A 23990-nucleotide genomic window follows, 5' to 3' on the forward strand; every position below is an offset into this window, starting at 1 on the left:
GATTTATGGGGTGGCGGTACAAACTAGCCCGGGAGGGTTAGGATAAATGTATAGGGACCTCAAGATGACCATAGGTGACTGAGGTTTAAGTAGTGACATTGTACCTGTAGTGGGGACATAGAGTAGAGTAGTTGGTTGATAATGACGGGGGATGTGCATAGTATAAGGGATGACAGGGAGAGCACTAATATTAGGGGAGATAGATAGCCAGATGATGCTGTGTGCATGAGAATCTTTGTGGTGAGGGTGATGAAATGAGGCAATGCTCGAGAGGGATGTGTGTGTGTGTTGAGTGATTGACCTGCATGATGTGCAAGTGAAGTACAGGTGTGTGGAATGAATGGTGTGGAGTGAGTATTGTGGAATACGTGGAGTGGAGTGTATGGTGTGAAGGAGTGGATGGGGGAAGGATGGACCCTTTCACGAATACCCGGGGAGGGTAGTTTAAAAGTAGGTAGAGGGAGTAGGTAAATTTGGTTGGATATTGACATCTGTGGTGCTGAAAGTAGCGAGGTATTGCTTGGTTTGGTGCATGAGTAACGTGAAATGGCTCAGCGTGTGGCCTGTTAGTGAGAATGGTTAAATGGGCACTCCGCCACTGGTAGTCTGTCGGCCAGGTGAGGCCGCAGGTAGGCTCTGGGAGCCAGGTAGTAGAGTTCAGTGGGGCCCGTGGATCCCGTGAGAGGACCCGGGTAGCCCGATGCCAGAGGGGGCATTAGTGGGGTTAGGGAGCCAGAGGGCCTTCCCCAGGTTAGGGTGAGGAGCTAGGTAAGCTCGGGTGGCAACTACAGTGGCGGAGGTGTGCAGGTGAGCGGACCTGCTGGTGAGCCACACAACCCAGCCCCGAAATTGTGCGAGGGCACAGGGAGAAAAACCGGGGGAGTGAGACCCCAAATTGGGAGGCACCACAGGGATGGTGATTGGGAATTGGTTTTTAGAACCGCATAGTGTAATGAGGGCCAAGGAATTGGCAGGGCAAGACCCCGTGTAGAGTAAAGAGAGTTAATGTCATTTAGAAGTTAGCTAGGAGGAAAATCTCTTCGCACCATCCGCATCCACTCACCTAGGTGATAAGACTCCACACCATGTTTTGTGCAAATGTTTGGAATGTAAGATGCATCATGACGGAGTGTGACATTGTGGGGATTCCATCCCTTCCTTCTTGGGAGGGATTGGGAACAAATTTGGTTTAGGGGAGATATGGGGGACAAGACGTTAGCGACGAATTTGCAAAGTTGTAGATTGTGTAAATACGGGGTAGGGGCAAGGGTAGAGTAGGTGACAAGGGGGGTGACGTACGAGTAGGGACGAGCTTTCTCGGCTCGCACTCCCACGCCCCTCATCTTACATTGCCTTGTTTTGTTGTGTACCCTTGCGCCCTTCCCCCGCTAATCTGCTTTGTCTTCCTTCCCCGCTCATGGACCATGTTCTTTTGTGCCCGAGGGGAGTGTGCAGTTGTGCGCCCGCACCCTTGCTGCCTCCTGCCTGCACTGATGCACCATATGGACCACACGTTCTGTGGCCTGGCACCACTTATGGACCACACGTTCTGTGGCCTGGCACCTCTGCTTGGACCGACAATTGTTGCCAGCGGTATCTGGCTTGCGGACCACTGTTTTAAGTGGCATCTATGCCCAGCAGTGGACCACCTGAGTTGGCCCTGCTGGCCATATAAATAATAAAAAGCGGACGCGGTGTGTGCCCTTTTATTAAATAAATAACATCAAGCAAGAAGGCAGCCAGAAACATCGGCCCAGCAGAGAAGAGAAGAAGAAGACACCATTTAGTATTTTTGAAATGTGTTTTGTGCCTTTTTCATGGATGGTGCTTGTTGGTGCATTTTTTGTTTACTATGGTGCATTCATTTTATGGGTACATATGGTATGGTGTATCGGTGCAGTGCAAGGCAATGGCATTTTCCCCTTCTCAAAACATCTTCTCTTTTCACACAAAAGACAGGTCCTGGGTTGCAGTTTGTAAATAATTAGTGTTTTGTAAATAATGCTCCCCACCGGCTAAATGTTTAGTTTGAAGACCATTCCGTAATTCGGTTAATTGTGGGCTTGAGTCAGTTAGGTAGGATGCTACGCAGCAGGTGGGACATATCTAGTGTTAAAACTGTCGCACTCAGGGTGAGGTTAAAAGTAGAGGGTAACCACACCTAAGGGTCACACTAATTTAAAAGATAGTCCCTTTTGTTTCGGCTTGGGGCGAGCTTGGAAAAAAGGGGGTGGGGGGGGTGCAGTGTTGCGGTTTTAGAACCCTCACTTGTAAATAACTCTTGTATATAAATTCTCATCATTAAAGGTTAAAGGTAGCTAAAGGTAGGTAGTTAAAGGTAGTTAAAGGTAGCTGGTGTTGGGCTAGCGGCTAGGGTGCCAGCTTAGGATCCTAGGATCCTGGGTTCGAATCCCGGTCGATCGCTGAATTAACGCCAGGGGGGTTGACTCAGCCTGTCATCCTTCCGAGGTCGGCTAATTGAGGACCAGTTCACTGGTAATTCCCTGTTTGTCGTTAAAGGCGGCAAAAAGGGTTGGCGTCAGGAAGGGCATCCGGCCGTAAAACATTGCTTCAAAAAGGGGACCAAAAAACAACAACAACCACGGTTCCCGAAAAAGGCTAACCCCCGCTTTGCGGGGAAAAATGGCCTCTAAAGGTGGTTATATATATAAAGGTTAAAGGTAGCACCCCTAGATAGGCCACAAGCAACACGTAGGACACCATAGAATTCCAGTTATTTCATTATTATGTGTTTTAGATAAGGCCGTGTTTCCAATAGTTGAATCTGTGTTGCATCAATTAAATAAGAGTAGGTCCCAATTCCATCCATTTTGCGACCTCCCTCTCCAAGCGATGCCATTACGCGCCCCTACAGTCGGTGCCTCGTAGCTCGCTCAAACGACGCCATAAGCCATGCGGTTAGGCCCGAGGAAAAAGGGGGCGGAATGCCAAGAAGAAGTAGTTGTGGCCTGTCAACCAGCCATCAAAGGCGTGGCCGGTAAGCCCTCACCAGCCAACCAGGGCTTAGGTAACCGCTGGCAGGCGTGGCTTTGTGGAGCGCGGAGTGATCGCGTGGCGCGTTATATAAGCGCGAACGCAAAGCCCTTTGACAGGACTTATTCAGCGAGCGCATTGCAATGGACTACTTGTCGGGAGCGCTGGTTGCTTCAAAAGACTGATACGGAGCGCACATTTGGGAGAGGACTCACTCGCTGGCGCTGATAAGAGAACTTGGGAGAGGGGGCGTGCAGCACGAACGTGCGAATATCACGTACGAAGGACACCAGCTTCCCCCTCCGCTATATATAAGGTCCGGTCGCGTTCCAAGATACGCGGAGCTGCCTGCCGGGTTTTGCCGCTGGACTGGAGCCTGGACCCCATCACCGGACCCTCTACCTGACCATCCACCAGCTACAATCCCTGTGTGAGTGTGTATGTTTGTCTGGGGTCCTAAGTTAAGACTGCCCTGTGTGCTGCTTCTTCCTCTTCCTTTCCTGTACATCCTTTCGTTTCCTCTTCTCTTGTATATTTGTTAATAAACCCATCTTTGTTCTTCCTACCTTCTGGTTTCCTCTCCATCCGATCGCATCCGTCTTTTCTTCCATTGGGTAAACGTGGCACGATCGCGACCGCTAGAATCGGGTTTGGAGTCATTGTTAACGGCCCAGGTCGCGGCTCGCTTCGCTCGGCGTATCCACTAACGCCGTGGTTCGGGCGAGGGTTATTTCTCTGCTTCGCGGTCGGTGTTCGTAATTAGGTATTAGGACCAAATTGACCAGCAACCCTAACTAATACCGACCGGAAGGAACGGGGTAACTTCAGGATCACGTCAGTCAGTAAAAGACAAGGGGATTAACCCCTTCTTGGTAAGGGGAAAAGGCCGACGTTTGAGATCCGTAACAATATATATATATATATATATATATATATATATATATATATATATATATGTATGTATGTATGTATGTATGTATGTATGTATGTATGTATGTACATACATACATACATACATACATACATACACACACACACATACATACACACACACACACATACATACATACACACATACATACATACATTGAAACCTGGACTTACGAGTTTAATTCGTTCTGTGACCGAGCTCGTAACTCAATTTGCTCGTTTCTCAAATTAAATTTCCCCATTAAAATGAATTGAAATGCTATTAATCTGTTCCAGCCCCCCAAAAACCACACCAATTTTTTTTGAAATATATATATATATAAATATCTCGCGCTTTATATTTCACCTGTATGCAGCATACAAGTTGGCAGGATGGCCTGGACTGGAGGTACGCACACTTGACTCTAAACTGTCCAGCCTGGGTTTGAATCCCGACCCAGCTATAACCTGTCATGTCGGTGTTTCACAGGCAGGGTGATTCATCAGTGTGTGTACCGCTAAACTGGGCGCCCCGTTTGCGTCCCATTAGTTGTTGGATGTTAAGGATCTCACCGTGTCTTCCACAAAGAGAAGGCGAGCTATCGCCGGCACTCTGAACAAGTTGTGGCCTGGCATGCTCTTCTCCTCTGCCGTTATATACGTCCTCCTCGGCATCTTTTTCCAGAAGAGCCCTGTCTCGTCACAGTTGAAGATTTGCTGGGGGATGTATCCTTCGGCTTCTATCAGTTCGGCAAAAGTTATAATAAAATCTTCAGCTGCCTTCACATCCGAGCTTGCTGCCTCACCCTGCCTGACGACGGAGTGAATGCCGGTCCTCTTCTTAAAATTATCAAACCATCCCCGACTGCCTTTGAATGACTCTTCCGATGCCTCGTCCGTTGATGTTCCCGCCGTCTGCTGCACCAAATCCCCGTAAATGTCTCGTGCCTTCTCATAGATGATGCTCTCGGTCACGGTATCTCCTGCGACCTGCTTCTCCGTCAACCACACAAACAACAACTTCTCCATCTCTTCATGGACAGAGGTCCGGAGCTTTGAAATAATCTTAACGCCCTTGGCTGGCGTTATAGCCTTCATCGACTCCTTCTGCTTCAAAATCGTACATATTGTAGAAGTACTACGATCGTACTGCCTCGCCAAGTCGACAACACGCACACCTCGCTCATGTTTTTCGACGATTACGTGTTTTATATCCAAGCTCGCTCGCTCGTAACTCAGATATCGGCTCGCATCACAAAGCAAAAAATCGACCGAGCGACAGCTCGTATCTCGGAAAACTCGTAAGTTGGTGCACTCGTAAGTCAAGGTTTCACTGTATGTATGTATGTATATATATTGTCTGTCGCACATTGTCATTGATTGTCTGTCGTAGCAAGAAGTCAACAACAGGATTATATCACAGGCGGCGTAACAAAATGTACGGACAGGTACATTTGACGATTGGCTTGACAATCGGGTATATAAGGGTTGTTGCGTTCTGTATTAGTGGAAAACAACTGCTGCACGTCTACAAAAGTTATTTCCGCTTCCTCTGGAGATGGTCCGTCAACTCATCAATGCTGTTTGTCATGGAGTGGTGGCTTTACGAAATTCCGGCTTGAAACAGCGTGCTATTGCTCGGCAGTATGGCATCACTCAAGGTCAGGTGTCAAAGATCCCGAAACGAAATGCTCAGAGGGGTGTCCCTACTCCAATATCGAGGCCAGGACGTCCACGCAGAACCACAAGGAGGGATGATTGCCAGCTGCACCGGTTAGTCCGCAATGGCCGTACCAAGTCAGCTAATCGGCTTAGGGCTGAGTGGCAGCAACTGACAAATGTGCCTGTATCCAGAAGGCTAGTCAACCAACGACTGGTTCAAGCAGGCTATCGTGCCAGGCGTCCCCTGAGAAAGCCACGCCTGACAAGACAACACCGCCAGCGCCGATTGCAGTGGGCCAGAGAGCACCGTCAATGGCAGCCAGGACACTGGAATCACATGATCTTCAGTGATGAGTCTTGATTTCTGGTCTATCGTCAAGATGGCCATGGCCGAGTGCGCAGACAAGTTCATGAAGCCTACAACGAAAATTGTATAGTGCCAAGAGTCCAAGCTGGAGGTGGTGGGGTGACGGTTTGGGCTGCTTTTCATACAGGGGCAAAACTGACCTGGTTGTTCTGAATGGAAACCTGAACCAGTTTAAGTCCAGGGCCATTCTGGAAGAAACATTGCTTCCATTTGCTCGTGCAGCCTTTCGAGGAAACTTTGTCTTCCAAGATTACAATGCATGGCCTCATCATGCTCGCATGATCCAACACTTTCTTGCTGACCGTGGTGTAGAGCATATGGAGTGGCCTGCCATGTCCCCGCGGATATGAATCCGATAGAGAACTTGTGGGCAGAATTAATGCGTCAAATCGACAACGTGGACCAGCAGCCTGCCTCTGTGCGTGAATTGCAGCAGGCTTTTGTCACTGCATGGCAAGCGATTCCTGTCCAAACCTTGGCAAATCTCGTGAACAGCATGCTTCGACGTCTACGTGCTCTCCTGAATGCTCGTGGGGGTTACACGAAGTACTGAACTGTAATTTTACTGTCCGTAATCCCAGTCATAATTTAACTTTTGTTTTTGTTGAAAAAAGATTTGGCTAATGTGCAAAATAAAGAGATACTTCTGGAAAACGTACAGAAGTTTATCACAGTACTTTCCGTGAATTGAGTTCGATATCAGTTTACATCCCTTTCAAGGATCAATTTATTTACTTCAAAATGTCAAATGTGGTTTTTGTTTCTTTTAAAGGTCACATTAACAAAATCTAGAATAATTTCAACATAATTCTAATGAACTTTTGGTTCTAAGTCATCTTGAAAAGTAAGTTCACCCCCACAAAAAAAATATTCCATATTAAATGCCAAGTCTGTGTATGTATGTGTATGTATGTATATATATATATATATATATACATATACACACACACACACACACACACACACACACACACACACACACACACACACACACACACACACACACATATATATATACTGAAACGCAAAAGAAACTTACCACCTTTGAAACCTTTAAATATCAACAATAACACTGCGTGTAGTAAATGTGTGAACTTATTTGTGGACAATAGTGTCCTCACTGTCAGACAAAAAACGGTCACGGATGGTCACTTGAACCTTCAATGGTCACTTCATAGCACAGCTGTTGAACAGCCGTTTTGACTGTCAGTGATTAGCCAAGGGGTACGGGATGATTTTAATGAGCTGCACGTGATGTCTTGATATTGGCTTTAAAAAGGCCAGTGCAAAATGGGCATTTCAATCAACATGCCACGATTGTCAAGGGATCAACGGCAGCGTGCCCTGGGCATGCTGCAAGGCGGACTGAGCTACCGTGAGGTGGCACGTCGCCTTGGCTGTTCACACCAGACGATATCGGCCCTGGTGGACAGAGACACCCTCCACACTCTGCAGATGACAGACCTCGATCAGGGAGGCCAAGAGTCACCACTGCAAGGCAGGACAGGCAGATGGTCCGAAGTCACCTGCGGGATCGATTCCGTCCAGCATCCCGCACTGTGGCAGAAACTCCGGGGCGTGCAAACCCACGGATCTCCAATGATACTGCACGAAGACGACTGCATGGCTATGGTCTGACTGCCAGAAGACCATACAGAGGCCCCGTGATGACGGCTGCCCATCGCCGCAACCGACAGAGATGGTGCCAGCAGCATCAGCCTGTCCTGCCTTGCAGTGGTGACTCCTGGCCTCCCTGATTGAGGTCTGTCATCTGCAGAGTTGTGGAGGGTGTCTCTGTCCACCAGGGCCGATATCGTCTGGTGTGAACAGCCAAGGTGACGTGCCACCTCACGGTAGCTCAGTCCGCCTTGCAGCATGCCCAGGGCACGCTGCCGTTGATCCCTTGACAATCGTGGCATGTTGATTGAAATGCCCATTTTGCACTGGCCTTTTTAAAGCCAATATCAAGACATCACGTGCAGCTCATTAAAATCATCCCGTACCCCTTGGCTAATCACTGACAGTCAAAACGGCTGTTCAACAGCTGTGCTATGAAGTGACCATTGAAGGTTCAAGTGACCATCAGTGACCGTTTTGTCTGACAGTGAGGACACTATTGTCCACAAATAAGTTCACACATTTACTACACGCAGTGTTATTGTTGATATTTAAAGGTTTCAAAGGTGGTAAGTTTCTTTTGCGTTTCAGTATATATATATATATATATATATATATATATATATATATATATATATATATATATATATATATATATATATATATATATATATAATCTTTTAAAAAAGGAAAGAAACAATTAATAAAAACATTTTTTTTAATGCAAAATTATGTTGGGATGTTAGTCCAAAAAGTATGGAAACAACACAGGGATGGTCACAAGATATGATCATATGAAACCATCCCTACATCTTTCTTTGAATAATGGTTGTCCTTAGAAACAACACTGTGTGTCTGTGTCTTTGTTTTCATGTTCGGAATAACTTTTATCTTTTTGAGGGACAACCATTATTCAAAGAAAAACGTGGGATGGTTTCACATGATTAATTATTTATAGTGACCGTCCCTACCTTGTTTCCATACTTTTTGGAGTAACATCCCTACATCCTTTTGCATTTTTAAAAAACGTTTTTGTTACTTGTTAAGTTTCACTTGGATCAATTAATCAGTTCGAGAGAAATATTTTTCTTAATATTCTTGTTCAATCCAATATGGCTCCCAGGCCATGTGACCGATTATGTTTTTGTGAACGCCCGGGTAGCCCCAATATGGGTGTGGAACGTGTGAAGTTTCCCCTCGATTTGTCCAGCTGTTCTGGAGAAGATAAAATGGAAAGGTTTATTCTTTCCTTCCAGACCAAAATATGGCTGCAAGACCATGTGACCTGCAAGGTTTAAATTTACAAACTATATTCTCCAAGGCTTGTAGATCATGCACATCAAGTTTCATTCACATCAATCTAGTAAGGCCCAAAAAGAAAATGTTCGATTTCCGGTAACATGTATTCCTGTCAGCGAAGCGACAGGTGGTATTTGCTAGTATAAAATAAAATGTGTATACTGTTTGCAGGGCATAATTAAGCCCATCCAAGGCCTTATACACATCTTGCCCAGCAAAGTACAGTACCATCTATAAGGTACACACAAAACTGAGAAAATGATAAGATTTTGCAATTTTTCTTACTTTGTAACAAAAGTGGCTTAAAATAATTTTCTGGAAATTCAGTTCTGTATTTTAAAATATTCAGAACGAATATTTACACTTCGTTTTCGATTTTAGACAGACGTTCACATTAAGCTTCTTCTTCCCCTTCGCAATACTTTTTATTTTTTGGTTTATTTGGTGGTAGCCATTTTTCACCAAACGTAAGTATGTCAAATGCAGACCTCATGGGTCTGACGGCTTGTGCATCTTGGTGACCACATCGACATTTTAAGAGAACAAAAAATTAAGCAAAGGTCTTATTTATACCTGCTCTCTTCCCCTTTTCTCTCCCTTTTTTTTTTACCTGAAGATGGAACCAAACCAAGGGGACTTGAGTACTCTAGCAAATGTTGTGACATCATTGGCCACTTTGAGCAAGGGGAAGGATGATAGCCAGGCCTCTGCTGTCACATCAGACCTTTCGGGCCTTGAATCTCTAAGCAATGGTGATGCCTCCTTTGGTGAGGTCATGCCCGTGGAACAGACAGCCAATGAAATCACACGGTATGTTCATGGTTTGCCATTGCATTTTACTCTGAATTGAATGCAATGGAATGGCTTTGTCAACCTTTGCTAATATCTGCACCCGGTAGGTGAAGTTTTGATAGGCCTGTTTATAATAGTGTTAGCATCCAAGCCGATCCAGCCAATAGGCCAGTGAGACAATACAAGACGGCAGCAAAGACTTTGAACATTAAGCATCCACACAAACTTGTTTCAGTACTTACTTTTGTTCATGTATCGACTGTCACTGTAATCTCGTGAGATAATTGTGCTCTCGTGAGGTGCGAGCAAGATGAAGAGAATATTTCGCCTTTTGTGCATCGTTTTTTGGACAGAGAACGGTGACATGACAGGAAGGTAGCATTATTTTTAATCCTGTGTATCAACATACATTCATCATTATTGGTTGACTCGGTCACCACTATCCCTGGCTCTGATTGGCTGGAGCGGAGTTGACACCTCTGCCATTTCATGGCTGCCTGACTACAAAAACATGAATGAATGAATGATCGTTTTAAGGCCATTTTCCCCGCTTGAGCGGGGGTTAGCCTTGCGGGCCCCATGACAATCATGGTTCCCTGTTTGAGGCAATGTTTTTATGGCCGATGCCCTTCCTGACGCCAACACTTGGTCACGCTATTACGATGCGCAGGGATACGGTGTACCTATGCTGAATCCGGATACACACCGTGATCATTCATCCCAGCAAGCTGGTACTCAATTTGCCGACCTCGGAAGGATGACAGGCTGAGTCAACCCCCTTGGCGTTAATTCAGCGATCGACTGGGATTCGAACCCAGGATCCTAGGATCCCAAGCCGGCACCCTAACCGCTAAGCCAACACCAGGCCTGACTACAAAAACATGACCGATTGATAAAATTTACGAGACATTGGGAACGTGATTGTGACATTTCATTTGTCACACTGGCCTATAATGCCACCATGCTCCTCTGGGTTGGTTAAGCAGGAAGCTTGAATAGCCAAGTAATTGAAAAAATAAAGACACTCCATCACATGAAGCCTCATCTGGCTTCTTTTAGATGCTTTTTTTATTTATTTTTTTGCATACAAGATCGAGGCTCGTGAAAGAGCTAACATTAATCACACAAAAATTCAAACCGACACATAAAACACAAAATAATGGGAGCGGTAGACAATATGGGGCGAAAGGGGGAAGGACACAAGCACAACATTTGAGAGCAACGACATTGAGAGAACTGTGGGAGGGAGAGGGCTTGGGGGGAGGTGGGAAAGGAATAAACCATATGAACACTGCAAGGACTTCCAGGAAAGAAGTTGAAATTTCTAAAAAGTGGATCTGGGGTGAATTAGCGGGGGTAGAAAAGATCAAGGTTTTGGATGGGGGAAAATAAGAGATGGTGGTGAACAGCTGTTTTAAAGACCTGGAGGGAGGAGTGCGATTGAAGGGAGTGGGGGAGTTTGTTCCAGAGGCGGGAGAAAAGGGGAATGAAAGTGAAGGTGAGCAGAGAGCCTAGATTTTGGCAGTTTAACCATAAGAGGGTTGCTTGCAGATCTTGTGTGACCTGTAGGAATATTTGGGGGACAGAGCACAGAGAGAGCTGGGAGAGCAAGGCCGGAGAGGAGTCGGTAGAAGACGGAAAGACCACCAACCTGCCTGCAGTGAGTGAGTGAAAGGCCTTCGGAGTTAGCTTCATCACAGGAGATTCCAATTATTCTGAATGCTTTGGTTTCAACAGCGTGAAGCCGAGCTAGGTGTGAGGCAGGAGCACCGGCCCAGAGGGGAGAACAGTATTCCATTGAGCTGTGGATGAAAGCCTTGTATGTGGTGAGGAGCTCAGGTGTGCCAAGGAAGGACTTCGCACGATGGAGGATGCCCAGTCGGCATGTACATATCATACATGCTAACATGTATCGTACAACAACAGGCCTGACATTGATGAGAGATGGAAAAGATAAAAAATATAAAGTACAGTCGGACCCCAATATTCGCGGGGGATGCGTTCCTGGAAATTGACGTGAATGTCAGAACCGCTAATGTGGGGGCATTGTTTCAATGGTAAAAAAAGGGGGGGGGGCATAGGTTCCCAGTGGTTCCTAGGTTCGTGGAACATCCCACGAATGTTAAGGAAAATCCACGAATGGCTGGGCATTCTTTCAATTGGGAAAAGGGAGACAGCTAATTGCACTAATAGATGCGGTGGTGTGTTTTCGTTCTGTACAGTATAACTCGCTGGGGATGACATGTTATGCAGCTGGTGGGATATCCCGCAAAGCAATGTTCACAGTATGAGTAGTGGGATATCCCACAAAGCTCGCTTATAAGGCGGCTAAAATATTTTTATGTGGCTGCTAAAAGCCATGACAAACGCGAAGTACATGGCTGCGAATATGGAAGCCGGTCATACTCGCGGCTCGTGAAAGATGTTTTTTTGCACCCGTGAATACGTGGGACACAGAGTCGTGAATGTAGAAGCAGGTTGCAATTTATCAACAGCGAATATGCAGAACCCACGAATGTTGGGGTCCTACTGTATATCAACCAACCTTGGATACATTTCAACTGGAAATTACAGGTACAGTGAGTGCTAGATGCTGTCAGGTCACGTTCTGAGGTGTGTCCACTCTCATTTGATCTGTATAAACCTGGGTTATATAACCTGGAAGCATCTGTGTGCACCCTCCATCGCAAAGACGTTATGTTGAGGACCTTTACTATAAACTCACACATAAACATCGCAATGACATGTGCTAGCACTGGTTAAGGATACCACAGATTCCTTCACGGAAAGAAGGCGAGTTATTGCCTGCTGACACCATGAACAAATTACAAATTTCTTCGGAAACTGCAAGTAGCAAGTGGTCTGGTCTGTAATATTTTTTGACACTAGATAACACTGCTTTGCTATCACAGTGTGTGGTTTTAGTGCAGGCTTCAGCTCCCTCATTATAAACAACTTTTCACTGCCAGGTGATCGCATGTCACATGAGAACGACCATCTTTGGCTACGAACTGTCGTCCTTCTTGATGTCAGGAGAAGTTGCTTTGTTGTTCAATTCTTTTATTGTTGTTGTTGTTTTGTTTTTTTTAGCAAGATTTCAGAAAACAATAATTGAAAATCTCGATATGGTGAATTGATCAAGAAAGACATTTGTTTTTACTGTAAATGGAATTGCTCCATGTCATTCATGACCATGTGCCTGTCTGTGTAGGGCGTTTGACACTCTGGCTAAGGCCCTTAATCCTGTAGAGTCGACCTCTGATGGGATTTCCTTGGGAGACCAGGCTCTGCCCATTGTTGAAATTGATGGGCCGCTGCTTACTGACATGCACGTGTTGTTCAAGGTGATGCCTCAGGTTCAGGGATATTGTTACGAAAGTGGGAATTTTCATCTTGTTCACGATTTACCATTGGATTGATTAATTATTTGTGCCACGTATAATGAACATAACTGATGATGGATGTATTGATCCTGTTTTGAAGTAGGTTCAGGATATTTGTGATTTTTACCTCTGCCACCGAAGGTCAATGGAGGTTATGTTTTTCTCTACTGTCTGTCTGTTCGTCTGTCTCTGTCTGTCAATGAGCAGGATATCTCAGTTATGGACAGATTCGGATTAAACTTGATGGACAGGTTGGGTGTGTAACACTGACGAATTGATTTGATTTTGGTGAAGATCCAGGTCTGGATACAATATATATATATTGTTGCGGATCTCTGCGCCGGCCTTTTCCCCTTACCAAGGGGGGATTAGTCCTCTTGTCTTTGACTGGCCGACGGGACCCGGGACCTATGACGTCCTTCCCGGACAGCGCGAAATAGGGTCGTAGGACTAGAATCACGATTACCTAATTACTCGCGCTGCCCAGAAACGAGGAAATAAGCCCCGCACGAAGTGTTTTTGTCCTTGTCCTTGTGTGTGTGTGTGTGTGCCCGTCCTTGTGTGTGTGTGTGTGTGCGCCCGTCCTTGTGTGTGTATGTGTGTCCGTCCTTGTGTGTGTGTGTGTGTCCGTCCGTGTGTGTGTGTGTGTGTCCGTCCGTGTGTGTGTGTGTGTGCCCGTCCGTGTGTGTGTGTGTCCGTCCGTGTGTGTGTGTGTGTGTGTGTGTGTGTGTCCGTGTGTGTGTGTCCGTGTCCGTGCCATAACTTTTTTTTTTACCATTTGTTTTGTCATCAAATTTTCACCAAAGCTTTATTATGATAATATGGAGAAGGCAAATTAATAATTTTGTCAAAAGGTCAAAGGTCAGCATCACATAAAATCATGAATTTTCCTCCAATTGGCCTGAAATTTTAAGAATTTGCAAATCCAGTCACAGAATTAGTTCACCAATCAAAAGCTAGAAGCCGATTTATTATTATTATTATTATTATTATTATTATTATTTTTGATCAAAAGGTCGAAGGTCAAGGTTACATAAAATCATCGTTTTTCCTCCAATTGACCTGAAATTTTAAGCATTTTCATATCAAGTCACAGAATTGGTTCACCAATCAAAAGCTAGAAGCCAATTATTTATTTATTTTAGATCAAAAGCTCAAGGGTCAAGGTTGCATAAAATCATCAATTTTCCTTCAATTGACATTAAATTTGAAGAATTTGCAGGTCACAGAATTGGTTCACCAATCAAAAGCTAGAAGCTGATTTTTATTTTATTTTTATATCTAAATCTCAAATGGCATGGCTGCATAAAATCAATTTTCATTTTGTATTTTTTTAAAAACTGTTTTCGTTATTTTGAGCATACAGGAGAAGAAGAAGAAGAAGAAGACGTCTGAATACAAACGGATGCAGACGGGCTTTGCATTTTCAGATGCTTTCTTGTTTAAACTTTAATTATGGATCAATTTTGACACGTGAATAGCTGCAGAACATTTAGTCTTTTAATTTATCTCGTCAATTATATTGTTCCAGGTCAGTTGTCATTTAAGAGATAAAAATAAAATGGATGTGTTGTCGGGAGTTATTTGCAAGGCTTGTTCAGAAATTAAGGTCTTTTTGAGTCTCAAGAGGTAATTTGTCACAATCTGTAGATTTGCATCACTTTTCAACATATTCTCCTGCTTTGTTCATACATTTGTATAATTGGTGTATGTTCTTTGGACACCCACATCATCCGTTTCATTATGGGGGTATATTGCTGGACCCAAAACAAATTTGGAGGTGAATCATTGCCGAAAAGCTTGATTCTGAGATTCTTTCAATCACAGGTAATGGATCACGATCTGAAGATTAAGATCGAGATCATGACTTTGACCCATGAAAGCAGCTATGCCAATTACTCCCACATATTAGCCACAACTGTTTTGCAACAAATAAATATAAGGGATTCCCCAGAAATTTAAACCAGGCCATGGGCCTGCCTTTTGGACTGCAAAGCTTCCTCTTGGCTTTACTACCTGGGGCAGTTTTACAGCTGCGAGACTGCCCTGCAGTCCAAAAGGCAGGCCTGAGCATGTTCTACACTGGCAAATTAATCTTTTGTATCAATACTTTGAATGTTTTGTCGAAACAACTGCAAGCTCCTCACTTGTGTATTCAACTGGTATAGCCATATTTGAAAAATATTGCACCTAAAACATGAGCATTAAAAGAACATTAACACTCAGGAGACATGTCAACACATAAGATATCCCTTTTGACATACCGTATAAATACATTATAACCTCAAAGTATATTGCTGTAAAATTATACCCTGTGTGTGACGCACAATTGTTTTCATGCAGGCACGAGCAGACTTTAATTTCCGCATGCACCTTTTAAATGCCATTTATTTCACCATGTTTATATTCTCCACGTGTGTATTTTATCGATTGTGAATGCTTTTCCCTTTAGCTCACGATGCCTTCGCCCATGCCCGAGTTCCTCAATGTACATTACATCTGTGAATCGGCTTCTCGTCTCCTCTTCTTGTCCATGCACTGGGCTCGTTCTATCCCTGCATTTCAGGTCCTTGGGTGAGTGTACTTTCCTTTGCACATTACTTTTAAAAGTTGGTATTTGATAATCAATGTTGGTGATAATTAAAATGTATCTTTGTGAACAGTGAGGTTGGTATAATAGAGTAATTTATTTTGTGGGTTGATTCCTTCCTTCCGTCATGGTATACATGCAGTAAATCGATGCAGTAAGTGCTGCATCATCAGGATGAAGATTACCGCACTGGTCACGATTATTCCCTTTGAGAATATTTTTCAATTGTTTCAAGAGTGGGAATGGATGGATGACACATTGTTTGTCCTTCATGCGAGATTGAAGATTTAAAACGTCGTAAACAACGTCATACGGTGTGCGAAGTGCAAAGCAGGGTTAAGCAATTGGTTCACTCGGTCTGCCCAGGTGATCCAACGCTGTAGAACACGAAACAGAACATTACGCGGAACACAAACCTGCTATGCAGCTTAGCAGCACTTTCGCTCTGAATTTGGAAAATTGTATGCAATCTCATCCCGATCATGCATGCGCAGAGAGGAGTAAGGTAATTGTTTTCATCTGTCCGCTTGTCTGGCATTCAAACATATTATAAAAACATTCCAAACAGAAAACTTACTGTTTTTTATGGCTGTCATAAAGGACACAAACAATAGGCACGAATAACTAATGTAACGTGTTAAATAGGGTGGTGTAAAAGAGGGTGCATCAACTGCGGTAGACTTCTGACAAAAGTTTTGTTTTTTTCCCTACAGCCGTTAAAACCTAAGAATTGAATTATACTGCATACTAAAACACAAATCGCCTTGTTGCCACTACCAAAAACCTCCAGTTTAGCAGGATTTGGACAAAATGTTATGCCATTTTACTCCATCTCAACCAATCAAACTTACTGCTCACGCTCACAGCTTTGGGGAATATTGAGATTCAGGCAAAATGGCGGCCCATAGGAAATATAGAGCATGCTCGGAAACGGAAAGCAAGACTTTAAAAGACCCTTCCCATGTTCCTTTTCTCAAGACTCGGTGGGGTAAGGTGTTCCATGAACTCTCCAGTTATTATTGCTTTTTGTTAGTTGGCTTAAGGCAAAATATTTCCATGGTCGTGACCGACTGGAACAAAACAACCGACCGACTAAAATTTGGCATACTCACCCTTGGGGGTGGGAGGGGGGGGGGAGTATAGCAAGTGATATAAGGAATTCCACCCAAAAATAAAATAGTATTCTGAGATGGTCAATCTGACCTGAACGTTAGACCCATACTGATGCCTCCAATTTGTCCTGTGAGCAGCATGTAAACCAGAGATATTGAGGCTAGTGGATATACTGACTGATCTTGGCAGTCAGAGGAAAAGCTGCCAGTGAAATGAAAAGAACCCAGCTCAAACATTTCTTTTCTCAAGTCGGGGAAATTGCTTCAGCCCCGCAATCACAAACACGAGCAGCAAATATTCATCTGTACTCTCGAGAGTGGCCCAGGAGTTGTCTTGTGCCTGGACTTGGTTATGGTTTTACTAACTCCCAGATCTTGCAGCCAATTTTCATGCAAGCCAAGCAGCTCACAGAGCTTTTAAAGGCAGCCACCGTCTTCCAATCTACATTCGATGTATGACACGAGTTCAGCAAAAGCCTGGCTTCCAGCATTCAATCCTTGTTGATCTATGAAGCGTTTTTACTTCTCTTTTGCTGAGACCTGTAACCGTTTATTTAGGCATTCGGGCAGCTGTGGTTGTATTTGGAATTGATTGCCACCAAGTCTCCTGAGGTATTTGCCATGTAACTGTGTCCAGTAACTCCGTGGCCATCCTTTTAAGGTCTTGGTCAAGTTTCATAATGGAACATTGGTGCAGCTTCCTTGATGAGTTCATGCATACAATACAGATATTTAGAGTAGGAGACCTATGGAGGGATTGCCGTTTGGAATGCCTTCATTCACGTTCTCTATCACCTGGCTCAGCAATGTTGTCATGTTTCTGTTTGTTCTATCTCACCCTTCTCAGATTAGAATGGGTGAATTTCAAGTAACGGGGTTTATGCCACTTTGCATGTCTTAATATACCTATATTTAAAAATATATTCCAGCTGTGCTTTCTCCTTTAACGCCCAACTGCATGTTATGTGCAAGGCCTCAAGTTCTGTAATCTCCTTGATGCTCTGAAGAAAAGTCATGTGTACCTGTAGCCCATTTTTCTGAAGGTTGTCAGTAGGACACTTCAAGTCACACCACCTTCCACCTTACACAATTCCCAATTAATGTTTCTTACAAAGAAGGAAACGCGACAGGTTTATTCCTCAGGCAAACGAGTTTTGGTCATTAGAGACGGGCAAGGGCAAGCTTTGATGGTCACACACAAAAAGGCTAATTTGTTGACCGTTTGTCACCATATCCAAAATGTAAATCTTGCGCTGAACGGTGAGGCTGGTTCATGGCAGGGTAAGTAAAAATGAATTTTTGTTTTAGATCTAAAATAATATGAAATTCTAACACAAGGACTGATGCCAGGATGTTTAAAATTATGCAATTTAAACTCAACGCCTATCTTTGTAAGATAATACAGAATATTGTATCTTCCTTCAAGCTTAACTCCGAGCAGTTAAAAAGGCATCTATTTCTGGGATCAAGACGCGCTTTTGGGATCGCACTATAAATGTGTGCGGAATGAAGGAATCATCTGACTTGAAACAAAACAAGTACCGATACATTCAAAATACACCGCCCCTTTGCCAAATAATTAAATATCCTCCAGCGCGGCATTGCCGGGGCGCCTGGCAATACCGCCGTGCAGCTCATGGAGACTGTATTTGGAGGGAGAGGTGCACAATAATTGATTGATTAATTACATAATTAAAATCAATAAAAGATTATCAAAAAATATTTTCTTAATGAATTGGCTAAAAGCATAACTAAACCACTCGTGCTTCATCCGAAGATGTAACTTTTAGAAATTTAATTAAATGAGTCATTAAAAAAAAAGAAAAAAATTTATTTAATCAAAAAGTAATTGATCCATTAATTGATTGATGAATAAATCAAAAATACCCTTTACAGCCCAATCATTTCGTCATTTTCAAGTTCAAATATCAGCTTCCTAGCTCAAAAGGTGCCTGAGATATTGCCCACATGAGAAAGAAAATAAATAAATGATTAATAATGAAAATAACTAAATAATAATCGTAAAAAAAATAACATAACTAATCAATGGGCTAATATAACACATAAAGCACCACCATTTCATCCGAATCTGTAACTTTAAAAAACAGTAATTAATTTTATCATTAATCAAATAAATAAATAATTAATCGATTAATTGATTAATCAATAAATCAAAAATAGCCTTTACAGCAAAATCCACTTGGTCATTGGCATGTCCAAATATCAGCTTCCTAACTCAAAATATGCCTGAGATAATGCCCAGAAGAGAAAGGAAATATATAAGTACTTAATGAATCGATAATAATTAATTAACTCATCAATTAATTGATTAATCAAAAAAACAAAAAATTCTGTTTTTGACAAAGTACTTGCTCACTATTGTGCCAAAATTTCAGCTTCCTAGCTCAAAGGATGGCTGAGATATCGCCCGGACAACCAAGAAAACAAACAAGAAAAGAAACAACCGGAATGAAAACTGAGTACTCCCTTTCAGCGTGCGTCATTGCCGAGCCCCCTTCGGTGCCTGGCAATGACTTTATGCAGCGCCTGGAGATGGCATAGGAAAGGAGCGGTGTACAACAACCAGAGTGAAAACTGAGTATGCCCTTTCAGCGTGCGGCATTGCCGAGCCCCCTTCGGTGCCCGGCAATGACGTTATGCAGCGCCTGGAGATAGCATAGGAAAGGAGCGGTGTACAACAACAAATATACAAGAAAACAAGAAGACCGCATGCAGAGCACTATACTTGCAAAATCCACCCCTCCCAAAATAAAAAGTTGCCAGGGATACATAAAATTGTCCATTTCATCAAGATTAAAATTGACGATCTTGATGAAAGCTCGGGTTAATCGGATTAAAATTGATGATTTTTCAGATGAAAAATGATATTAGAAGTTTGGCCTTGAATTGACCTTTGACCTTTTGACCTCAAAAATAGTTGGCTTCCCAATCCAGTGATGCACTATACAATTGCTGTTTAATTTTCAAGTTAATCGGATGGAAAATGCCAATTTTAGAAATTTGACCTCAAGATGACCTTTGACCTTGTGGGTTGTGCCATGTGGCAAAGTATAGAAAAGAAGGGACATTCCATAGCTTGTAGAAAATTCCAAACGATACAAAATAAGGGGCATTCAAAATATCTCGTGTGCATGCTGGACTACCCTTATGATCTGAGGAGGAACCAAGTAATCCTCGAGAAAAGTTCATATAAAGGGGCGTCAATTTGATTCATACAGCTGCATGAAGAAGTAAGTGTATTTTATTTCCCAGATGTAGGGTGAACCAACAATCCCCAGCTTGGGAGTCTGATGCTTTATCCATTATCAGTGTTCTCCATTCAATTCCATTTACCTGTATGTGGCAAGGAAAGTAGATGTCTGTGGTTGAAATTCCCAAGTTTGTATCAATGCCTGCCACGTAGTGAAATTTTTGGAAGGAAATTTTTGGAATCCTACATTGCCAATGGTGCAATCTAGCACATTTCTGGACAGATATTCTAGCCATTTATAGTCTTGTTTGTTGCAGGGTGTAAAAACATTCTAATTTTCATGTTTTCTAACACTTGTACATGTAAGATTTTTCAGCCCTATGTTTTATGATGTGTATAATAAGACTATACCTTTAAGAGGTCATCAGTATCATTTTCACAGTCCCATAATCACACACTGAACAGTTACAGTTTTTCAAAAGTATGTATTCAAACGTGTTTGAGAAGCACGTGACTTCATCAGCAATGTCCGTGACTTCATCAGCAATGTCTGTGACTTCATCAGCTAGCAATCCGAACGAAGGAGACTTCTGAACCGAATCCAGAACGTCTAGTTGAATGGTCTGTCCAATGGCAAGAAATATTTCTTGCACTGAACTGGCGGAACAGTGTGCAAAGTATTTCATATCCTTGAGACCAGCTGTCTGTAGAAGTTCCAGAAGCGATGGCAGCTTTCTGTTACTGACCTCTTCTTTCGCCATCCAGTAAGCACGAAGAAATGCATTAAACAGGACTTCGTCTTTTACCCGATCTTTCTTCTCTTTCTCCATGTGGAAGAAACGCACACGTTGATTCAATTCTGCAGATATGGCATTCTGGTGTTGCTGAGAGTTGTTATGGAGGTCTACTTGGCTACGTTTATATCTGACAGAAGCTTCCACAATCCACTTCTTTTGATGATTGTGCCTGTTCTTAGCATCAAGGCTTCTGACGGAGCAAACAGAACATCCCCCGTCCCTCCTCGTACAAAAGCCACCATGACTGGGTCTTCTCACAAAATGTTACTTTATTCATCAGCCAATTATGCTGAAATCGATCTGGTAACTTAGACAGCCTTGTCTGTTTTGTGCTGGACACTGCACAGCAGTTCTCTTGGATGCATCTATCATGGGAATGGATGTTCGCGTGATCACTTGAAGTTGGTATGGATGCATTTGGTGTTAATCTGTGTTCAGTTTCATTTTCCAGCTGATCATGGATGATCTCAACAGTTTCTGTGGAAAGAAATAATAAATTGTTTTAAAAGTACACAGAGAATTATGTTATTGTTATTAATTATTCATATGAACAACTATGCTCAAGTCAACGATGTGAATTGAATAATTATATCAGTTCAGAATTTACAGACTACCCTCCCCCCCCCCCCCCCCCCACCCCCTCCTCCCCCAACAAAACCCATCCCACCCATTGGACTGATATTTATGCTTAGCATTGTGGATACTAAGTAATGATACAATGAAATTAGGAAATGAAATAATAGGAAGTAACAAAATTTGTGCAACCCATCCATTGGACAACAAATAATAGTGAACGATATATTACTAATGGAAAATGAACTCGTATAGTAACTGACCAACTTCGGATCAAAAGGCTTACCTCCAAGTTCTACTTCATCAACGTCTGTTGTTGTTGTTGTTGTTGTTGTTGTTGCTGTTGTTGTGGGCATGTCATCGTCATGCACATCATCAGTTTCGTTGTCATTTGTCCCTTGACTTTCATTGTGAAGTCTTTTACTTTGGGTGAAGGCTTCCGACAAGCTGATTTGTCTAACTCGTTTCATAACACGTTTGTTTTGTTGTAACGAATATGACAGTCACCAGTACACAGACCATGTGCGTTTGGAGTGAACGGTGACTTAATTGTATCACGCTCGCTGATTGACTACATTTCCAGTATCCGCCAACCAATAGAAGCGTAATGAAATGGAACAGGAAATCGTTCCTATTGGAAAGTGATCAGATTTCGACAACGATCTTTTTTACAGATCTGGTTCGTAGAAAGTATAATGTGAATGGAGATTTAGTTTCAATGGAGAGGGAAGTAACAACAAACATTGTACGAATGTATAGTTACCCAAAAATCAGTTTTATTTTTTGCTAATTTATCCAAAACAGCCGGTGGTACTGTCTCCAACAGGTGTACGTATACCGCCGGTCGCCGGCCTTTATGGAGAACAATGCATTATGCCATTGGGTCAGCACGTTGGATTTGTGTAATAATATTTGTAAAGAGGTATAAAGTGTGTATATGTGTGTATTTATATATAATTTAATTTTAAAGCAAAAACTATGGCACTTAGGTGGAATTTGTTTTGAAAGCCATTAATTAGATCAATTGGCCGATGTCTATTCCAAGTTTCAGCTAATTTCAATGTTTCATCTTTGAAATATGAGCGCCAACACATTTTGGGTAGACACCAACGAGAATTAGAGGGTTTTCTAAATAAAACTCAAGAATGCATAAACGGACGTTGCTGAAATTTGGAACATATTACCTCAATATACAACGCATTAACTTCTGAAACTTGCAGCCGATTTCATCCAGTAAAAGCCGAGAAACGCATTTTCAGTCCCCATGTTAAAGCTGCATAAAGAGAAACTATTCCTTATACAAAGGGAGGGGCGCTTTGCGCTTCCCTTTGATATGAACTCTGTTCCCGATCAAAATATATGATAAAATAATTATGCAAGAAACTATTATGCGCCCGCAAAAACGCAATATGTGAAGCTCAGGGCCGCTAATGTAGAAGCAGGTCACATTTTATGAACTGAGTACATGGGGTCCGCGAATGTCTAAGCCATGAATGTAGGGTTTCACAGTACTTCAGGTATTTTAGTATAATTTGCAATTCGACATACTGCATTCGAAATTCACCCTCTTAAAAACGTTGAGGTGAAAGTGAGTTTCTCTTTCCCTCTTTAAGGCAGGACAGCAGTACAGCACTGGTGCGCGCTTGCTGGAATGAATTGTTCACGCTGGGCCTGTCACAATGCGCTCACATAATGAACCTTTCAACGATACTCACCGCTATTGTCAACCACCTCCAGGCCAGCCTGCAACAGGGTGAGCAATGTATTGTGTAGAGTGTCTTGCCGGTTCATTGCTTGCTCAAATGTTTGGCAGTGGAACTTGCTTTCTATAACAGGTCAGTTTGTTTTTCGTAATAATCAGTGCTCGTCAGCGAGACAGACAACAATAATTCTCGTAAATGAGTATTCTCATCAGTTTGATTTCATTCCATTGTGAACTGATCACCCTTTATTTTTTTCATATGTGGAATGGCCCATGGTACTCATAAGTGGTTTGGGCTAGGTTTGCAAAGTGAGGAGGAAATTATGGAAGAAATTGTTACAAGTGTTGGCTTTGTTTCATCATTTGTTCTAAAATGCCTTAATTGCCTTTCAATATGAAATGAAAAGTTAGTCTTGCTGATGATTATTGTCGATATCGGTCATCAGACAAGTAGGTAGAACAATGGATAAAATCAACAGGCCGTTGAGTGATAAATGCTAACCACCATGGGAAACGAGACAAAGTTGGCATTTGGGATATTAACCCTCCGTCACAGCAAAAACGAGAGATGAAGTGTTAATGCCTGAAATGTCAGCTTCTCCTCGTTTTTCACTGTGGTTAGCATACCTCGATTAGCGTCCTATTGATTTCATACATTAATGCCTGGTGTTCATACATTAATGCCATACAACACCATTAGACCTGGTGTTGGGCTAGCGGCTAGGGTGCCAGCTTAGGATCCTAGGATCCTGGGTTCGAATCCCGGTCGATCGCTGAATTAACGCCAGGGGGGTTGACTCAGCCTGTCATCCTTCCGAGGTCGGCAAATTGAGTACCAGTTCACTGGTAATTCCCTGTTTGTCGTAAAAAGGCGACAAAAAGGGTTGGCGGGCAGGAAGGGCATCCGGCCGTAAAACATTGCTTCAAAAAGGGGACCAAAAATCAACAGCAACCACGGTCCCCGAAAAAGGCCAACCCCCGC

At 43.0% G+C, this 23990-nt stretch overlaps 1 protein-coding gene across 16 annotated transcripts in view; it reads left to right on the plus strand.

Annotated features, from left to right (window-relative positions):
- The window catches only part of LOC137415977 (nuclear receptor subfamily 2 group C member 2), a 115272-nt gene that overhangs the window by 83237 nt on the left and 8045 nt on the right, over positions 1–23990 (plus strand). For all 16 annotated transcript variants that reach the window (XM_078769918.1, XM_078769922.1, XM_078769917.1 and 13 more), the window contains 4 exons: positions 9465–9658; positions 12852–12984; positions 15476–15597; positions 22920–23059. In XM_078769918.1, coding sequence (XP_078626044.1) covers positions 9465–9658; positions 12852–12984; positions 15476–15597; positions 22920–23059 — 589 coding nt within the window. The remainder of the gene's footprint in view (positions 1–9464; positions 9659–12851; positions 12985–15475; positions 15598–22919; positions 23060–23990) is intronic.

The sequence above is a fragment of the Myxine glutinosa genome, chromosome 1 (assembly GCF_964187855.1).
Source record: "Myxine glutinosa chromosome 1, kmMyxGlut1.1, whole genome shotgun sequence".
Classification (NCBI taxonomy): domain Eukaryota; kingdom Metazoa; phylum Chordata; class Myxini; order Myxiniformes; family Myxinidae; genus Myxine; species Myxine glutinosa.